Consider the following 19,872-nt stretch of genomic DNA (forward strand, 5'->3'; position numbering starts at 1 on the left):
AGAGATATAATTTACAAAGTGAAGACGTCCAATGGAACAGTTCTCTATAGTATACAACTCCCTTTCTACTACCCTCGCGGAATCGTTGCGTATGATTGCACCCTGCAGCCACCAGGTTTGTTTTTAAGAAAGTTGTTCTATTCTTTGCACGAACGGAGAAACGCAGGAGAGGTGGAAGGAGCGTCATCTTATAGCTTTAAAACGTCAAAGACAAAAATCTTTAGAGACGGACGGCATTGGAGGCTGACATGAATGTTTGTGGCAAATGTCATGTCTGTTGCCTTCAATTTCAAATGACAAATCGAAAATTTTTTGTTGTGTTTTTTACAGTTACCTTGTTAAAGTAACCGATTTATATATTTCTGAGAAAACTGTTATTCGTCCAAATTGACAACGTGACATACTGAAAATACTGTTTCTGAAAATCAGGAAGTAAGATCATCTTTACGGTCAGCGATTATTGTGGCCTTTGAATTTCCAACAAGAGGGGTTCAAGGCGTTTTTGTTGCGGTTCAAATTTTTCCTGGTTAACATATTTTCAAAATATATTTAAAACTGTTCAGTTTTCCTCTGTTTCAGATTACAATAACAATAATCCGCCTTCAAATTTTGCGTACAGTTGGGCACTCAGGGAGATATACAAAAATGCCTTTTTATTTTAGAGATTGCAGCACTTTTGTTGCCATTGTAAGAATGACTGTGTGTTCGTGGTCTGGGGCTTCATTTGTATACAAAAAAATCGCCAAAAAACTGTAAAATGTTTATTTCTCTAACTCAACCTCGCTGAAACATTACAAATTAGTTCTGAGAGTGAACTGGAATACTCTAATCGATTATTTATCTCGGTACTTTTTTATCTGGAGGGAAAAAATCAGACATGGCATAGAAATCGTTCCAAGATGTTTGATTCTTACAGACACATTTCTTAAGCTTGCAATGACAATTCAAAAATAGTTTTCGTGGTTTTTTTTTTCCAGTTGTATATAGTTTAAGTAAGTTAGTTATTTACGAAAACCATAGGTTAACAGAATGGCGATGCCCCCAAGAAACGAATAATTTTAAAGCCGAATTTATAGTTGATTTCATCGACTATGTAGAGAATTAATTCAATTGCGCTTTTTTTTTATCTAAAGTCTCTTTTACATTTGTAAAGGTGTTTTAATCAAAATAAAGAATTAATGTAGTCATCCTTTCATAACGGTTTTCAGCATGTCCACTACTGCCTGCTCCGTTCCACGGAAGAAAGCTTGGATGTCCAAGAAATAGAGTGGATTATGATACGGTCTGTCACTTCTCATGTAATGATGGCTATATAGGATCTGGTTCTCAAGTAAGACGATGTCAACACAGTGGAACTTGGAGCGGACAGGAGTTTGTTTGTCAACGTACGTATGTTTTTGTAGACCCATTGAATGCCATACTTTGTAGTCATGCGGAAAGCGCTTCCTGAAAAACTCAGGGAGAAATGAACACTTCATGAGCGGCGAGTATCGTGACCTCCGAGTTCACGACAAGAGGTGTTCAAGGTGCTTTTGTTGCGGTTCAAGTTTTTCTTGGCCTAACATACTTTTAAGTTAAAACTGTATAGTTTTCCTTTGTTTCAGGTTACGGCAATAAAAACAAGACAAGGAAAACGAAATACCAATTTCAAACCCACAAAAGTGAAGTTGATCCAAAACATACACAATGGGAAAATATGGTTTCGTTCAATAAACGCGACTTTATACAAACTTTCATTTCCTTTCTGTTTTGTTTTGTTTGGTTTTGTTTTTTCAGCTGTCACGTGCCCGTTACCTACCAATGCTGTTCTTTTGGGATGCAACTCTAGTACGATAGAGATGTTATATGGCACAGAATGCAGATTCTCTTGTACGGAAGGATCTGAGGTGACCACTTCAACAATAAGATGTAACAAAAATGGAAAGTGGAGTGGGGCAAAGCTTGCATGTACAGGTATAATACCTGCGAACACTCAGTAGAATGAAAATGCAAAGGAGTAATTCAGGTGGTTCGAGAAGTTTGGTTTCTTGATATTTTAATGATCGTGGATGACAAATCAATTCACGGTCGTCAATTAGCTGATTATAGTTTGCAATGATTTTAAATTGCGGTGGTCGATTTAAAATTTTTGCAACCTTTTTTTTTCTGGTTACGCAGTCTATTTAATGCATTTATGCATTGATCTATTGATGCAAGATCGCAGAATACAAAATCCTCGACGATCTTCAATAGCCAGTCAATTCACAACTTTCAACAATCTCACTGTGGTTTGCAATGACTGTAGATTTCGATGATCGATCTAGAATTGTTGCACATTCTCAGTTTTATTTCTGGCTAAGCGGTCTTTTCCTAGCATCCTTACATTGATCTACCCTTGTACGATTAAATTCAATATCTTGAAAATCTTGAATCGGTAATCGATGAAGGATCGTAAATGTACTTTTCTAGTTTGCAATGATTGTAGATTGCGATAGTCGATCTAAAATCATTACAAATCCAAATTCGTCTCTCTGGCTCAGGCTACACCACTGTCTAATGCATCTATGATTTGACATGGTGATGCACGATCGAATTCCCCAAACTCGACAATCTTGAATCACCAATCGATACAGGATCTTAGGGATTTTAGTTCACGATGGTCAATCTGACATCGCTGCAACATTCCTCCTTGTTTTTTTGCTGTGTTTAACACGAGATTAAGCGGGGATTGATCGATTTACCATCGCAGAATGGATTATCACTATCTGTGTAACGGCACATTTACATTTTGCAATGTTTAGTCTAATCAAGATATCGATACCGACTGTAACAAGGGATGCATTCAGGTCTCATAGTACAGTCTTCCTTTATGAGTGCTGATTTTCTGGTGAGCTCGTTTCCCCCATAGCTTTAGGGCTACATTGCAATATTGTCACAGACAGGGACAGCTTGGAACTCGCTGCACAACCTCACGCAAGAAATGAACCGACTAAAATAACGCAAGGTAAGCAATCGCTGTGAAGAGTAAAAAAACCGTCGTGTGCGCCCAGCTCCCAACACGTGGCTTCGTAGCTCAGTTGGCAGTAGCACCCAAATAGTAATTGGGAGGACGGGTTCGAATTAAATTGAAGCTGACCACCAAGGATATTGTTCAAATTTCAAAACACCTGGGAGAATCATTATTGACACTACTTTATCTCTTCGCTTTCTTCCATAAGGTTAATCAGCCAGACACCAGAAAAAAGACTTGTTTGGGAAGATTGAAAATTGAAGATTGAAAAGTTCAAGTTCAATGCTGACCTTCAGTAAAGGACCATGAGCCTCGACAAAAATGATTAATTAAAGGTTAGAAACCTTTTATGATTCAGGCAAGTGCCATCTTGTCATGTTCAAAGCGATTGATATCTCCTGGTCTGTTACTTTTGATTCAGTTAATCGCACTTTGGTCAAGTTCATCGAATAAAAACCTATGTTTAATAGCACGACTATCCAAACCAAAGAGAATTATATCACAATGAACGTAAGCATTTGTGCGCGTTAGAGGAGAAATGCATAGGTATTTCATGTGAACTCTTTTTGAATTCATGGTTATTAATTAGCTCTTATTAACCGAGCGGGAAGTCTGTATGGGAGAATCTTGACCGAAGTCACCAGTACAGACCGAACGCAGTGAGGTCTGTACCAGCGACCGAGGTCAAGATTCTCTCATACAGACCGACCTAGCTCGGTTGATAAGATGTTTATTATATGGCTGTGACTAGAAAGCAACGGAACATTATATTTTTTGTACCTTTTTTTTCCCACAGGCAGCCCAAGCTCTCTTTGAGAACCACACAAGGAACACAGTTTGCATATTTATAAGGATTTGTATGGGATTTTCTACAAGATATCCACAGAGATAGTTAAAAGTGAAAATATTAAATAAAAATGGCTTACCTTGTTCCACACGTGTGTTGTTTACTCCCGGTGTCATTATTTTACCGATTTCACTTGATTTAAGCGGTTTTTTTTAATCCTGGTTTTCTACCACATAAAGAGAAGACAAGGCTAAAACGACAGGGCTAAAACTTCTGTCCGGACAGCCTGCCGAACGAAGTAAAAAATCCCAAGGTAAAATGTACCCACGGTCACGAATCCACCGCATAATTCAAGAGCAAAGGTTGATCTTTCATTTCAATACTCTAGCCACACAATCTCAGCCCGGCGATCGGCGCCAGGCGGCTCTTCGTGTCCTCAGTGAAACGCTATAACGATGGTAGACGTCCGCTTACATTTGAACCACGACACAACGACCGTTGAAATCGGCTTTGTAACCTCGTCATGTTGGCAAACCAAGACTCGCGGGGTACTAGACCTCAACTTGTCAAAAAAACTTATTGTACAACCCAGGGTTTCCTCACTTCGAACCTAAAATGTACCATCGTCTCAAGCACCTAATCAGAACCACGCAGCATCTTGTTTACACGTGCGAAATTTTTGCAAAACGCGGAGGAAACCCAGGAAGAAACGTAGCCGGTCAACTTGTTATTGCTTTTCAATCATGTAAGTATTTGAATTGGTTTACATTCTTTCTGTTTTCTTATCATGTATGTATGTAGGTATGGACATATGTCTCCCGCTCTTGAAAACTTCAAGATTTCCAATATATTCGCATGTTGTAGTTTCTTAACAGCGATCACGTAGTCTCCCTTGCAGCCCTTTCCGGCGTCGTCACGCAAGCGAAAACTCCCCCACCGTGACGACTCCGGAAAGGGCTGCAAGGGAGACTAGCGATCACGAGGTGATGTTGTATTTCGATTTAATACTTCAGGGTAAAGTTGAATGTGGACCAGAGTCAAATAGTGGACTTTGCGTTTAAAGGTCACAATTTATTGATTACTGGCCAGGCTGGCGTTGGTAAAAGCGAGGTCGTAAAAGCATTTATTGGAAAGGTGAAACGTGCGGGAAAGATGATCGGTGTGATATGTTCGAGCGGCATTGCTTGTCAAGTGTATGATCGCGGCGTTGCGTCAACTGTTCATTCGTTTTATGGCTTATCCACGGCAGAATTACCTTGGCGACAATTGATTGATCGCTCGGCTGAAAATTCCGTAGTTCAAAGGCCTCGACATAATTGTGTGGGACGGGGCCAGTATGTCATCCCAGAGGATGTTGTTGACAAGTTGAGGTCTAGTACCCCCGCGAGTCTTGGTTTGCCAACATGACGAGGTTACAAAGCCGATTTCAACGGTCGTTGTGTCGTGGTTCAAACGGAAGCGGACGTCTACCATCGTTTTAGCGTTTCACTGAGGACACGAAGAGCCGCCTGGCGCCGATCACCGGGCTGAGATTGTGAGGCTAGAGAATAGAAATGAAAGATCAACCTTTGCTCTTGAATTATGCGGTGGATTCGTGACCGTGGGTACATTTTAGCTTGAGATTTTTTACTTCGTTCGGCAGGCTGTCCGGACAGAAGTGTTTGGCCCTGTCTTCTCTTTATGTGGTAGAAAACCAGGATTAAAAAAAAACCGCTTAAATCAAGTGAAATCGGTAAAATAAAGACACCAAGAGTAAACAACACACGTGTGGAACAAGGTAAGCTATTTTTTTTTTAATATTCTCACTTTTAAATATCTCTTTAGAGATCTTGTAGAAAATCCCATACAAATCCTTATAAATATGCAGCTTGTGTTCCTTGTGTGGTTCTCAAAGAGAGCTTGGGCTGCCTGTGTTTTTTGTAGACCGGTCTAGATGCCGGTCTAGATGGGAAAGTCTAGACCGCTTTCAATATTGATTTCAGCCAATCAAATTCATGAATTCGGTAGTTCCCAGTCCTTGCGGGACACAGCCATATTATAAATTGGAATAATAATAACAATAATAATAATAATAATACACCCTATTTAGAAAGGGTGGCACGGAATGGTTGAAGTAGCTAATAAACTTGTGGGCCTCTATTTAAAAGTTCTAACAAGCATTGTATGTTGAACTGTAACATAACTATCAAAAAGAGAAACTAGCAAATCGGCGTTGCGAATGTTTATACGCTGCTTTCACTAAGCAAAGGCGTATTTCTAGATATCGGCAGGTTTTGTAATTCTGCTTTTCTTCATTATCTTTCTTACGCCTAATAGACGGAACACAGCGTAATGTCATAATATCCTCAAATCTCTCAAGCGCACATAGCATTACTCTGGATAGACAACGCAGGCTTCCTTTCTGGGTGGACTATAGTAATAACACAATAGAATCTGTTGAGCATGATAGCAACAATAAAGTACTACTGAGTCGGTACGAATGAATGCCATGGAAATACAGTTCCAAATTAATGCGTCAGATGGAACAGTTATCAGTTGTGTTCAATTTGCTCCATCCGGATCTCGTGGAATCGTTGGATATGACAGCACCTTGTAGCCACCAGGTGTGCAATTATGTTCTAAAAACTTATATCAAGCAGACAGTTTTCTTGCCAACAGAAGCAGAATTGAAATCGATCTGCTAGTCTTTCAAAGCTTAAGCTAGACAGTCTCGTGTTACTTTATTTTCTTTCCAACCACAAACAGCTCACCTTTCCACCTGTCTTCAGGTCAATCACAGTCGATCATCTTGCAAGGTTTTTTGTCAAAATTTATGATAAAGGAAAACCCTAATAGATTTATTTGATAATCAATACTACCTGAGTTCGTAGGCCTCCCTGTTAAGGTACAAATTTTAGTCTTTACCATCAATTATCACTCAATCCAAGCCGGAAACAATCCAAATTTCACCATGATAAGCTGTCACTCGTACATAACACTTAACTCCCATACTTTTCAACAAGTTATTCGACTGTTTTTCAAGAATCTGTTTCTCAGCGGAGTGGATCGAAGGTTTAGGAAAAGTCCTGTCAGACATATGCTCTTTGCATGACTTGATCACGTGATCAACTTTCGATTAAAACGAAAACGGTTCACTTTTGAAAGATTTTGTTAGCAAAAACTAAAAGAGCATATTAAAACTAGGTACCTGAGGATTTTCAGCCATATATCTCTTAATTAGCGCTTGCAGCGACCACGGAAAGTTAAAAGCATTTGCATGAGAAAAACAACTTTAGCCACCCAGTCACGCTGACTTAGTTTTCCATACAAAACTTTGTAAATTGTAAAATTTTCGAAATTGTCGTTAAATTTTTCTATTACGCTTGTAAGGGCTCAAATTGCCTGTTTTGAATCAAAAGGAGATTTGATCCCAGTAATGCTTGAGGAGATAACCATGTCAGCGTGACTGGGTTGCAAAAGTTGTTTTTCTCGTATAAATGCTTCTAACTTTCGGCGGCCGTTGGAAGCGCTGCTTTTGAGACATACAGCTGAAAATTCTCACTTTGCCTAATTTTAATATGTTTTTTCAGCTTGTGCTAACAACATTTATCAAGAGTGAACTGTTTTCGTGTTTACTGAAAGTTGATCACGTGATCAAGTAATCCAAAGAGCCTATTAATTTTTTACCAGATTCTTGAACTCAAGTTGTTGGTATTTGCTGTTAAATTTTGTAAAATTTGAATCCAGAAAACATACTTCTCTCCCCAGGACCTCTCCGAGTGAGTCCTCAGCTGTAACCAGGGCCTCACGGTCTTTTTTGTCAATCCTTCTCCCCAAACCCCTCCCTTGCCTCTTTCTTGACTCAACGTCCGGGACTTTGAATATAGCCCTCTGTCGGTCGAAAGAAGGGCATAACTAGGCATTTACCTGGACACAGCACAAAGAATGCAATTATGAAACAGCATGGATATGATGTTATGTTTCTCTTCACAATCTTCATTTTAAGTCTCGCTAGTATAAAGAACGGATCTGCTTTTTCGGGTGAGCATCAGTTTTCCATTTCTTCGCCGATCGAAGTTTAGTTTAACAGTGCATATTTTGAAACTGACCTTTAACTCTCTGAGGCTCCTTGTTCATATTCGAACAATAGGTAAATTAAAACTTATAAACATAGAGTGAAAACTTTTAAAACTTTTAGAGAGGTAAAAGCGCTTTACCTGAGACAAAACAGGCGTTTCCTGGCCTTCTTAACAACTTCGGCAATATGATGGTTCCATTTTAAGTCGCTCGAGACATTTACCCCAAGGATCTTAGCATGTGAAGCAATATCAATTTGCTTGTCATGAAAAACAATAGGATCGAGATCGAGAGCGAGTGTCTCCTTTGCACAAAAACAAATCCTCATTTCCTTACACTTCGTCTCGTTTAGCTGGAACTTTCCCGAAGCAGCACGCAAAGCAAAGGCGTCCACAGCGGTTTGGATGTTGCTTGCTTGTCCGTTAGGTATTATTTTAGAGATCGTAGAATCATCAACATACTTCCATAGATCAAAACCTGGGATGTCAATGTCATTGATCATAATTATGAATAGGTAGGGGCCCAATTTGGTGCCTTGGGGGACCCCCACCGGTACATCACGCCACGCTAAAAAGCAATTTTGACCAAGTTTCACTCGCTGCTTCGGCAACACAGGAAGTCAGCAATCCATGAGATGACGGCCTCGTAAATATAAAAAAGGCGAAGCTTTTGGACCAGTATCCCATGATCAATAAGATCAAATGCCTTTTTAAAGTCAAATAATACTGCCCTTACAGTGGCTCCGTTCCCGTCGGTGGCACTATTCCACGCTTGCGTCATACTGATTAGTGCCTCTGTGGTGCTAGACCCTGGGATAGCACCAAACTGCCTTGGATCCACTTTCGCAAGCATAGCAGGTTTTACGTACTGTTCAACCACGAATTCCTCGGCCACTTTTGATAGCACATGATATTGGTATTTAAATTGTTGTCGTTTTCGTCGTTTTAGCGATCACATGTCCAATGTACGTTGCCTTCACCATCCAATGGAACAAGACTCGATTGTCTAAGAAAACCGACAGCCTGTGTTGGGTCAGTCTGTCAGTTTGCATGGAATGCTGACTATGTAGGATACGGTTCCCAAACCAGAAGATGTTAACCAATTGGAACCTGGAGTGGACAAGTGTTTATCTGTCAAAGTAGGTTGATAAGCCATAACAACTTTTGGAGTATTGCACTTTACATATCTCATGTACGTACTTTAGTCATAGACGACTACATGTACCTTGAAATAACAATTCGAAGCAAACTTACTCAACTAATTTTTTCCAGTCAATTTAGATCTTAGACGAATCATGAGTCCTCAATCCTTCGTTATTTTTATCTTATAAGTTATGAGTTGTACGTCACTGGTGGTAAACCCAAAAATTCCACTACGCACGAGCAGCTGTAGTAATCGTTATGGAGCACAATGCAACTTTTATTGTCCTATTTGTTATGGTTTGCTTGGCTCATCTAATTTAAGGTCACGTGTGTTGTTCATGGTTACCAACATCCTTGAGTTTGGAACATTAGTTAACCAACATGCGAGGTTAAATTCAAATTATCTTGAAATTTTTACAATGAAAATACTCTGGCAATCAATTCAGTTGTTTCTGTTATGTTTCAGCTATCTCGTGTCCAACGTTGCCTTCACCAACAAATGGAACAAGATCTGGATGTTCAAGGAATGCAACTGAGTTTTATGATACAGTCTGTCAGTTCGGGTGCAATGATGGCTGTGTGGGATCTGGTTCCCAAGTTAGACGATGTTAAAAGAATGGAACTTGGAGTGGACAAGAGTTTGTTTGTGAAAGTGTGTCCCATTTCTTAGTAAAGCTTGAAAATAAAATAATACTTATCTTGTTTACCAAACATCACAGAAGACCACATAAAACAAGACTTTAACATTTGAGAATTTTGTTTCTCCTTCTTAACAATGTTGTAAAAAAAAGAGATGAATAGGGAATTTTGAGTGTTTTTATCAACAGTACATCATTTTCTATTTACTAGTTATTAACTGTACATCGCTGACGATCGACCGAGGAGGTCCAATGCACATGAGAAACTGTGGTAATCATTATGGAGAAAAATGTAACTTTTCTTGCCCCAGCATTGCTCGGATCTCCTTTAGCTTGCTGTCTGTTAGATGCTGTACATTCCATAGACAAATTCGAAGATCTTTTTGGCTCCAAGTTTGACCAGGATCAGGCTAAATTTCTACATCATAGCCGGTCAAATGGGTAACACCGAGACAGAGGCATTGAGCATTGGTCGGCAACCGAGGAGAACTCGCGTTAAATTTGAAACGAGTCCATTCTATCCCGTCGCACTGGAGTTTCGTGTTTAATAGTCTTAACTAGTTTTTAAATTAAAACTGTTTAGCAGACGTGTGGAAATTGGAACTAGTCTCCGTAAGAAAAATAAAACATTTCGGGAAATAAACATTTTTAATCCCCCATCCGAATTTTGCAAGCAGTTAAAAACTTAGGGGGAAGCCCAACAATGCCCTTTTTTAAAAATTGCAATACCTCTGTTGCCATGGTAACAACAACTGCGCGTTCGCAACCTGGTGCCTTATTTGTATAAAGAAACAGCCAAAAAACTGTAACATGTTTATTTCTTTAACTCAAGCTCACTGAAACACTACAAATCAGTACTTCTACCATACAAAGAGACATCGTTGGTCTTTACTCTGATGTATTCAATTTTTCCTGAGAGTGAACTGAAACAGACCAATCGTTAACTTATCTCGCTACATAATTTGGATATATCAACAAAGTTGAAATGGTAAATTGGCCACCGTAATGATTACAAAAGCTGACGTTTCGAGCGTTAGCCCTTCGTCGGAGCGAATGTTTCGTCGGAGCGAATGTTTTATCTCGCTACAGTTTCGGTCATTTTTGATGTTACAGTAGGGTAAAATCAGATGTCGTAAAAGTTATTCCAGAATGTTTGATTCTTACAGAGACTAGTTCTTAAGCTTGAATGACAAATCGAAAATTTTTGTTTTAGCTTAATCCAGTTATATATATACGTCGTAGTTAAAGTGAGTTAGTTTTATACGAAAACCATAAGTTAGCAGAGCCTGACGTAAGGTCATTGCGAAATCATGCAAAGGAGTTTTTGTTATTTCCTTCTTTCCAATCAATTCCATTTGAAGTTTTCAGCATTGAAAGCAAACTACCCGCAATACGATTTCATTGTCTTTTTTGCAATTCGGATATTTTTCTTTCCCACTGACAACTAAGATTAGAAGCAAAAAAGTTATTTCGTCTACCATTTACCCCACTAGTAATTCATTTAAACTTATTAGTGCATTGAACTTATTCTTTGTTGTCAGAGCCCTTTAGAGATTATTATAATGACTCGATACATCTCTTTTCCGTGGGTTAATGACTTGTCATTAAAGCGAAATATTAATTGGACTAACTATACATCTCATTATTGGATTTTCTATTGTTCCCTGTTATGTCCTGTGGAACAAACTTAAATTTACAACGAAAGCAGTATATTGAAGAAGAATTATCTTTCAGACCCTAAGCTGATGATTTATTCCATATTTTTGGATGTGCTTTTTATTTTAGCAATTACCTGTCCAAGGCTACCTTCACCGTCCAATGGAACAAGATTTGGGTGTCTAGACAGTCCAAGAGTGTACAATGGTTCAGTGTGGCAGTCCGCGTGTAATAATGGTTATGTAGGATCTGGTATTCAGGTTAGAAGATGTCAAGAGAATAGAACTTGGAGCGGACAAGAATTTTTTTGTCAAGGTAAGTTCTTAAGCCTCAACAACTTTGAAACTATTACACTTAGCATATTTCGTGTATTTTTAAAAGTCACAGACGGCCACAATTAGCTTGAAATCATAATTCAAAACAAAATCTGATAACTATATTCTCCCCAATCTTTTGAGATGTGCTGCGTATTCTCAATGTTTTCTTTTTTCAAGAAAAATACTTCATTATTTTTAGTGAACAACTGTACATCACTGATAGTAGACCTACGAGGTTCTCTGCGCATGAGCACAATGTAGCTTTTATTGTCCCATTGGTTATCGCCTGAATGGCTTATCAGTGGTAATGTGTCTTGCTCCTGGTAATCAACATCCGGGATGATGGAACAATGTTTTACCTACGTGTGAAGGTAATACAAATTAAACATCTTCTACTTAGATTCTTAGAGCTTTAATACACTGCCCTTTTCATCAATTTTCCCATCTCTGTGAGTGAGTATTGTGGAACAGCGGGGATTAACCTGAACTGATGTAGAAGATTAACGTGTTATGTAAATGAAAAATGACAACTGAAACTCTTAATCAAGCGTTTGCAGCTCTATAAATCGCGAATGAGGTCGTGTAGATATTTTCTTTGGTAAATATGTCGTTTTCCATAGCTGCTTCCCCATTAATTTTCTGTAGACAAAAGAATCAATATTGGCCAGAGTATTTTGCCTAAAATGGTTGGGAATAAATGTTACCTTTTACAGTTGTGACGTGCCCTGCATTGATGTCACCAGCCAATAGCATACGACATGGATGCTCTGGGTATGCAACAGTATACCCTTATAATACAGAGTGTCAGTTCTCTTTCCTTGAGGGTTATAAGCTTATTGGCTCCAGGTTGAGAAAATGTCAAGACTGCGGGCTTTGGAGCGGAAGGGAATCATATTGCGAGAGTAAGTATAAAAATTTTATAGAAAACTTTTCATTCTAAGACGCATTGATTAGTTTTTTTTAATGGACTGAACTATTCTCATTTAGCCAAGGGTCTGCTTTCGTAATTCAAAGCGAAATATGCCGCCTAAATTTTTATTCTAAGCGTCAACTAGGTTGCAGAACAACTCTGCCCTTGGTAACTGATATTTTAAGTACTATTTCTTTGATATTCGACAGTTGACCAATTCATAGAGTGATTTGAAAGTTGCTATGTAAAACTCACTTAAAACTCAATACCTTCTGTCTCAAGTACTTTCCTCTCACAAACCAGACCACACAAATTTGCACTCATGTGCACACGTTTCTGGGTACCCCTTTTCTTGAAAAGGTGACTGCAAAGATTTAAGAAGAGGTTTATTTGGAACCTCTTCAGGCGCTTTCTGGTAAAAACCCTGTTTACCCTAGAAAAATATTATTATTGTTAGATACTCTTGTGTGGGGAAACGTAATCACTCTAAGATTGAAATACCTTTGGCTACAGCCTCTTTGTAAGCACCCAGACCAAAGAAAAATATATAACCGCCACCAGTGACAGCTATTCCTAAGTTTATTGTTTTTCGATCTGTGCGAGTCTCTTCAACGTCCTCCCAATGAAAGAAGGAATGCTTCTTGGAACAATTTACCAGACAAAATTTAATTGCTTACCTGACCTCCGAATGAGGCTTTAATCTGATTGGGTTGGGAATTTGGGGGCGTAGTAATGATGGCTCGTGTACAGGCACGTAGACTCGATGTGATGGCACACTAAAGCTAATGCATCGTAACTCAGAGAAATAAAACAAGACAAAAGGAACTGAAACAAACTAACTTTATGAAGTTTGATTAATAGTTTTAGGTAAGATATCTTATTAGCGCCAATTTATTACGCCTGATTAATTTTTTACACTCGTCTGCACTTCATCAATGCCTTGGAATGAGAAATCCCTTAAATCATGTCGTGTTTTGTTAAAATGTACCGCTACTTCACAGGTCTTTTTCGTTGTGACCATAGCAGACTTATGGTCGCGAAATCTAACTCTAAAGTCATTTGTTGTGGTCAAAACCCATAAGGCAGGGAACCCACTTGGGCTCATCACGTCTTGTTGCGGCACGGCAATAGAAAATCTCTCGGCCTTTACTAAATTTTACGTGCAACCATTGGCTCGTAAATTACTATCGTTCATCAAAGACACCACAGATCTGCTCAACAAGATTGAGGAGCTTAATTGGAATGGCCCTTTTCCCGAAGGCACTCTATTGGTCTCACGGGTGTACAGTGAAGGAGGCACTGAATGCCAAAGAAAATAAGCTTCCATCTACTAATTGCATTTTAGAAAGGGTAAAAATTTGTATGAAGAGCAATCATTCGGTTTTTAAAGAAACTTTATTTTACAGGTTCGTGGCACAGCCATGGGCCCTAAGAACGCCTGCAGTTATGCAGATCTTGCCATGGGTGAAATAGATTTTTAGGCTAAGTTTTCTGGCCCCATAAAGCCGGCTTTGTGGTGGCCATACTGTGATGACGTCTTTGATCACTGGCAACAAGGCTTTCTGGCACTACATGAGTTTACTGAATTTATAAACTCTTTATACCCCACCATAAAAATCGAATTAGTTTTTTCTGAACGAGAGCTCCATGTGCTCAGTAGATCTAACTCTACATCTTATCGAGGGTTTTATTCGGACAGACGTTTATACAAAGCCAACTGATAGTCATCTGTATCTCCCACTATCAATTGCTCATCCTAAACACGTTTTCCAAGCTATTCCTTATAGCGTGGCGACGAGGTTACAAAATAAAGAAACCTCTCTGTAGAAGCTCTTCTTGCCCAAAGAATATCTGAATACAAAGGTTACCTGGCTAATCAACGTTACCCTCCTAAATTAGTAGATGATCAGTTTCGTAAGTCGCATCATTAGAAAACATCTAGGTAATTTGGAATTCAATCCCAAGTTAAAAGAGCTCTTTCCTTCAAATTCCGTCGAAGTATCCTTTCGCAGATCTAAAAATCTTAAAGAATTGTTGGCGCCTTCTCGTTATGGCCCTAACATCGAATACGAAGGGGCCGCTGATGTTAAGGGATGTTTTAAATGTAATAGAACAAGATACGATCTTTGTCGCAACTTTTGGTTGAATCTTCCTTTTTAAGTTTTCAAACAGGCAAAAGTTACAAGGTACGATCGAAACTTTCCTGTGGTTCTAAGAACATCATTTATTTGGCTTCCTGCAAGAAACGTCGCCTACAATACATTGGTTTCGCAACAAATGAATTAACTGCAGTTAGATTTCGCAACCATAAGTCTGCTATGGTCACTAAGAAAAAGACCTGTGAGGTAGGGGTAGATTTCAACAAAACACCAAATGATTTAAGTGATTTCTCATTCCAATGCGTTGATCAAGTGCAGACGACCGTAAAAAATTCAGGTAATATCGAGAAACTTTCAATTACTAAAATTAATAGGAGGGTTATAAAATAAACAAACCCCGTTCTGGCTCGCTGGTATGTCGGCTGATGATTTGAGTCAAAAACATCAAGTATGTAGTTTGCTCCAAACATCGAAAGTACGTAGAACAAATTGAGAAGTCTTTCAAAGACAACCCAAAACAATTTTGGAGCTACCACAAAGTGTTTCTAGGAGGTCGATCTGGCACAAGTCCGTTGATCTCGTACAACGGTGTGACAGCTAAGGAACCTGCTCAGAAAGCAGAACTTTTTAATGAATATTTCTGTTCTGTTTTCCTTCCCGCAGCCTCTATTGTAAATAGGGCTGAGATTAACATATCACCAAAAACTTCTATGGAAATTCCGCAAATAGAAGTATCAGTTGAAGAGGTGAGAGATTACTTGACTGGACTAGACACCTCAAAAGCATGTGGTCCCGACGGCATTCCAGCTCGACTACTAAAACAATGCAGTAAACAAATAGCTCCGAGTCTCTGCGCTATTTTTAACGTCTCTCTTAGCAGCAGCAGAATTCCAAGAGAATGCAAGTCGGCAGATATAACACCCATCCACAAGAAAGAATGGGAAGAGCCAGTTGATAATTACCGACCCATATCGCTTCTCCCGATTGTAAGCAAAGTTTTGGAACGTTGTTCATTCAAGACCATGTACAATCACATTAAGAACTTCATCACAAAATTCCAACACGGATTTCTCAAGAACCGATCATGCGTTAAACAGCTATTGTCAGTATTGCACACCATCGGACAACAGGTTGATCAGAACACTCAGACAGATGTTGTTTACTTCGACTTCGCCAAAGCCTTCGATACGGTAGATCATCAGATCTTACTGGCTAAGCTGGGGGCATCCGTCGCGACTGGGAGGCTACATTCATGGTTCACTGACTATCTTGGTGGACGGATGCAGAGAGTAGTTATCGAGGGTGGAGCATCACAGTGGGCACCAGTCATCTCCGGTGTCCCCCAAGGAAGCCTCCTGGGTCCTTTATTGTTTACCATCTTTATCAGTGATCTCCCAGAAGAAACTGTGGATGCTGTTATGGTCGCATTATATGCTAACGATACGAAATTGTATCGCAGCATCAAATCAATGGGTGACTGCATTTCCTTACAGACCACGCTTACCAACCTCGACGAGTGGTCTCAGCGTAATAACATCTGTTTTAACACCAGCAAGTACAAAATCCTAACCGTGACCCATAAAAAGAAGCCCCTAACATACAACTATCACCTCAACCAAGTTCAGCTTAAGCGTGTCACCAATGAGAAAGATGTCGAGGTTACTCTGACAAGTACCCTCTCTTGGGACCATAATGTTCACATCATCGTCAGCAAGGCCAACAGACTCCTTGGGCTTCTGAAACGCACGTGCCCCCTACTGACTGATCTGTCAGTCAGGCGCACACTCTATCTGGCACTTGTGAAGTGGCAGCTGTCCTATGCAACGCAAGTTTGGTCCCCGTCGCAAGTATCCCTTAAAACTGAGATTGAACTGAGTGCAGAGGAGAGCGACGAGATGGATCTTATAAACTCCTGTTGTCTTAAAACACCGTTATGTAAGACTAGCACCTATCAGTCGTCCTACTTTAACAGAATTGTTAAGCTCTGGAACTACATAGGTAAAATATCGTCGCCTTCAAATTTCTCTACCCCAGAATCCTTCAAGAATCTTATTATGTCTCATCTTATGTACTTACTTCGGACCTCTTTTGATGCAGGTTACACCTGTACCTGGACCTTGATCAGAACCTGCCCCTGCCAGCGTTAACTATTGTATTTCCTTTTTTTTTTTTTTACAAAATTGTCTTTTTTACTCATTTATTAATTTATTTATTTACTTTTTAATATAGGGGAGTGCCTTGCATGGGACCTCGCGTCCCGTTCGCACCCCCATTTGGGTCTTTGTAATAGTGTACTAAGTTCTACTGTTGTGTGTTTTTTTTTTCTTTTCTTTTTTTTATTTATTTATTTTATTTTTTAGAAGTCAAACCCAATAAAGTTGTTCAAATGAAATGAAATGAAAAAGCTTCTCTGCCAAATATTCATTATTCGGACAATCTCTCAGCCGCGGACATTATCAGCCGACATACCAGCCGCCCGAAGGGGTTTATTTACTAAATATCAACCCGGAAGGGCTTCTGTTAATCCCCCTAACCTCCTTGTATAGCGAAGGGGATGTCGCATGGTTTTTAGCTTGTATTTCTGAGGGTTGATTAATAGTAGCGGCCATCATGAGGGTGAAAGATAATATATTGTTTTAATGTTTGCAGTCTTGAAATTATCTAGTGTTTCCGAATATGAACAAATATATCGTGTACACGTATTTCACTTTGCTGGATAAACGCTACCCAGGCAATATACCTTTCATGTTTCTCATGTCTCAAAATAAGAAATTGTCTAGCGTGACCAGACTGTTGTTAACTTTTATCCGTTTCGTGGCGAAATTCATCGTAAGACTTGCCATAAAATTGCAGAATGCCCGAAGTCTCGTCCTGTGATATCGCCGGTCGACTCGCTTTGCCGCCATTGCTGGAGACATTAGGGAACTTAAGCAATGACGACGGCAACGCCACGGAAGACGTCGATAAAAAAATGAGTTTCCACTTTTAGTTAGAATTTCGAAAATGGCTGCATGTGTTTACCGTCTCATAGGGCGCCAGACCTAAAACTTAACATAACGCGTAAAAGTAGCGTTGAGTTCCAAATGTAAATTAAAATAATTTGCCGCCGCGGTTTCGCCTCACAGGCGACGCAGATTTTGGTGATTTCACGTTGTTGTTTTGCAAAGGACGGCTAAGAAATGTACAAAGTTTTAAAACGCACGTGCTGGGCTACTATTCTGCCAATTAGATCAATTGTTTTTCCACGTTCTCGTTACCGTCGCCGTCGTGGTTTGCTTAAGTTCCCTGTTAGAATCGTTGGCGCTAAGTCTGAGCGAATTCTGAAACTCTTCAAAATTTTTCTTTATGGAAGCAATTCCGAATTTGAGGCTCTCATTTTATTTTTTAGGCGAATTATCAGACGGATTAGACATAGTTAGAGGGAAAAAATTGCATTAACGCGGAACGATCAAATATTCGTCCGCGCACCTCGCTCGCACATTATCAATATCCTCATCTATAACTTTCTTCGGTACAAGGTACAGTGCTGTTAAATAATACCTCGGCTGGCTGCGGAAAGTTGTACATACTATGCAGCTATGTCATTTTTTGATTTTGAAAAACCAATAAAGGCATTTTTTGCAAAAACGGATTCTTTCACGAACTGAGTTTTCATTGCGCACCGAAAAATACTGGGATGATAAGACCTAGCCTCTGAGGACATTTGACCTGAATCGCTTTTACCAGGTTACTTGAAATAAGAAAGACGTATAATGATTTGAAAATGAAACTCCTTCTATTATTACCTTTGCAATTGTCTTAGTCTCTACGCTACAACAGTGCCCAGAGGAACAAACAAATTCTACTTAAGCAAAAGAACACACTTTTTCGGGCTCTATAACGTGATAAGCCACGTGTGATTCTGGGAGAACATGATGCGAGCTTATAAATCACGAGCCGAAAGCAGATGATTTACAAGTTTTCAGAGTGTTCTACCAACATCCCAAGTAGCTTTAACAGTTATAGAGCTCGGAAAAAAATGCGTTCTATTACTTCCATGACATGACTAGTTACATGCGGGTTCTATAACCCAATAAAGCATCGCCTGGAAACTGAATTGACCAATCAGACGATGCCTACTACATTCATTATGTTATAAAATAAAATAGAAACAGTTTAATACAGATTAAGTCATCAATTGTTAATCCAATTAGGGGAAACCAATGCAGCAAACAAAGTAATAAATTAATACAATAACAATGAACTCTAGTCATCACAATTTTTTTTCACCGATTACCAATACCAAATGCTTAATTGAAAGCGATTGTCGTCAAATGGTCCCCGAGTTGCATACAATGTCATCTGAATGTGTTAACCAGGACTTTTTTATAGTAAGCTGCTGTGCTTTTTTTCCCATAGCTATGGGACATCCATGCCATTCTCCATGTCTTTTGGCTGCAGCTCATGGGCGCATATTGGCGTTTGATTGCGGTAACAAGAGTAGTTTTTCAATCGTTTTCAATTTGTCAAGTCCTGCAGCTATAGACGTTCATTACGGCTTGGGCCTCATATTTTGGAGTGATCTGACGGAACGTAACATCAAGCGCTCGAATATGGACGGCACAAACATAACAGTTATCCACGATGACACCAAAAGTTATGGACTCGCAGTGGAGTGGTCTTCATTGCTATTGTACTGGACTGATAATTCAAAACATACGATATTAGTGTCAGACTTCGATGGAAATAACATACGAACTGTCATTTCGAGGTTCCCAGCCATTTTCCCAGCGGGAATTGTTCTCGACCCACACGAGGGGTAAGAGATTGATCTGTGAAAAATGACTCAAATGAATAAGAACCCGGAGTGAAATCTTGGTCACTATATAATTAAGGGAAGGGCTCAGGGGAAAATGTTCGGAAATATGCGATCGGCTTAATCCTTCTTTTATCCTTTAACGGCGTATCGAGAAACTGTAAAGTAAACGTATGGATTGTTGGGGTGGGAATTGTTTTGTTCACTTCTTGCCACTTAAACCGGGAAGAGCCTTGGTGTGATAAAATCCTCAGTGATCAAAAATTACGGAGGAAAGACTTTTGCAAATTTCTAGCAAAACTATTCAAATCCAGTATCATCTCTTTTGTTTGTCTGTATTGTTTTCTCTCCCTGCTTTTATTTTCCGCTGTCAGCACAAATTAAAATCGTGCTTTTGCACCATTGGGAGTTAGTGCTCTGTAAATAATGTATATTATTATTATTATTATTATTATTATTATTATTATTATTATTATTATATCT

The 19,872-nt window shown here is 39.3% G+C and overlaps 1 protein-coding gene across 1 annotated transcript in view; it reads left to right on the forward strand.

The window, feature by feature from the left end:
• The window catches only part of LOC111332483 (sushi, von Willebrand factor type A, EGF and pentraxin domain-containing protein 1-like), a 92,446-nt gene that overhangs the window by 46,166 nt on the left and 26,408 nt on the right, over positions 1 to 19,872 (forward strand). The window contains exons 14-19 of the mRNA XM_088760618.1: positions 1 to 115; positions 1,209 to 1,385; positions 1,777 to 1,953; positions 11,398 to 11,583; positions 12,299 to 12,487; positions 18,993 to 19,392. The exon at positions 1 to 115 is cut by the window's left edge and continues 286 nt beyond it. Coding sequence (XP_088616744.1) covers positions 1 to 115; positions 1,209 to 1,385; positions 1,777 to 1,953; positions 11,398 to 11,583; positions 12,299 to 12,487; positions 18,993 to 19,392 — 1,244 coding nt within the window. The remainder of the gene's footprint in view (positions 116 to 1,208; positions 1,386 to 1,776; positions 1,954 to 11,397; positions 11,584 to 12,298; positions 12,488 to 18,992; positions 19,393 to 19,872) is intronic.

Source organism: Stylophora pistillata, chromosome 5, assembly GCF_964205215.1.
Source record: "Stylophora pistillata chromosome 5, jaStyPist1.2, whole genome shotgun sequence".
Classification (NCBI taxonomy): domain Eukaryota; kingdom Metazoa; phylum Cnidaria; class Anthozoa; order Scleractinia; family Pocilloporidae; genus Stylophora; species Stylophora pistillata.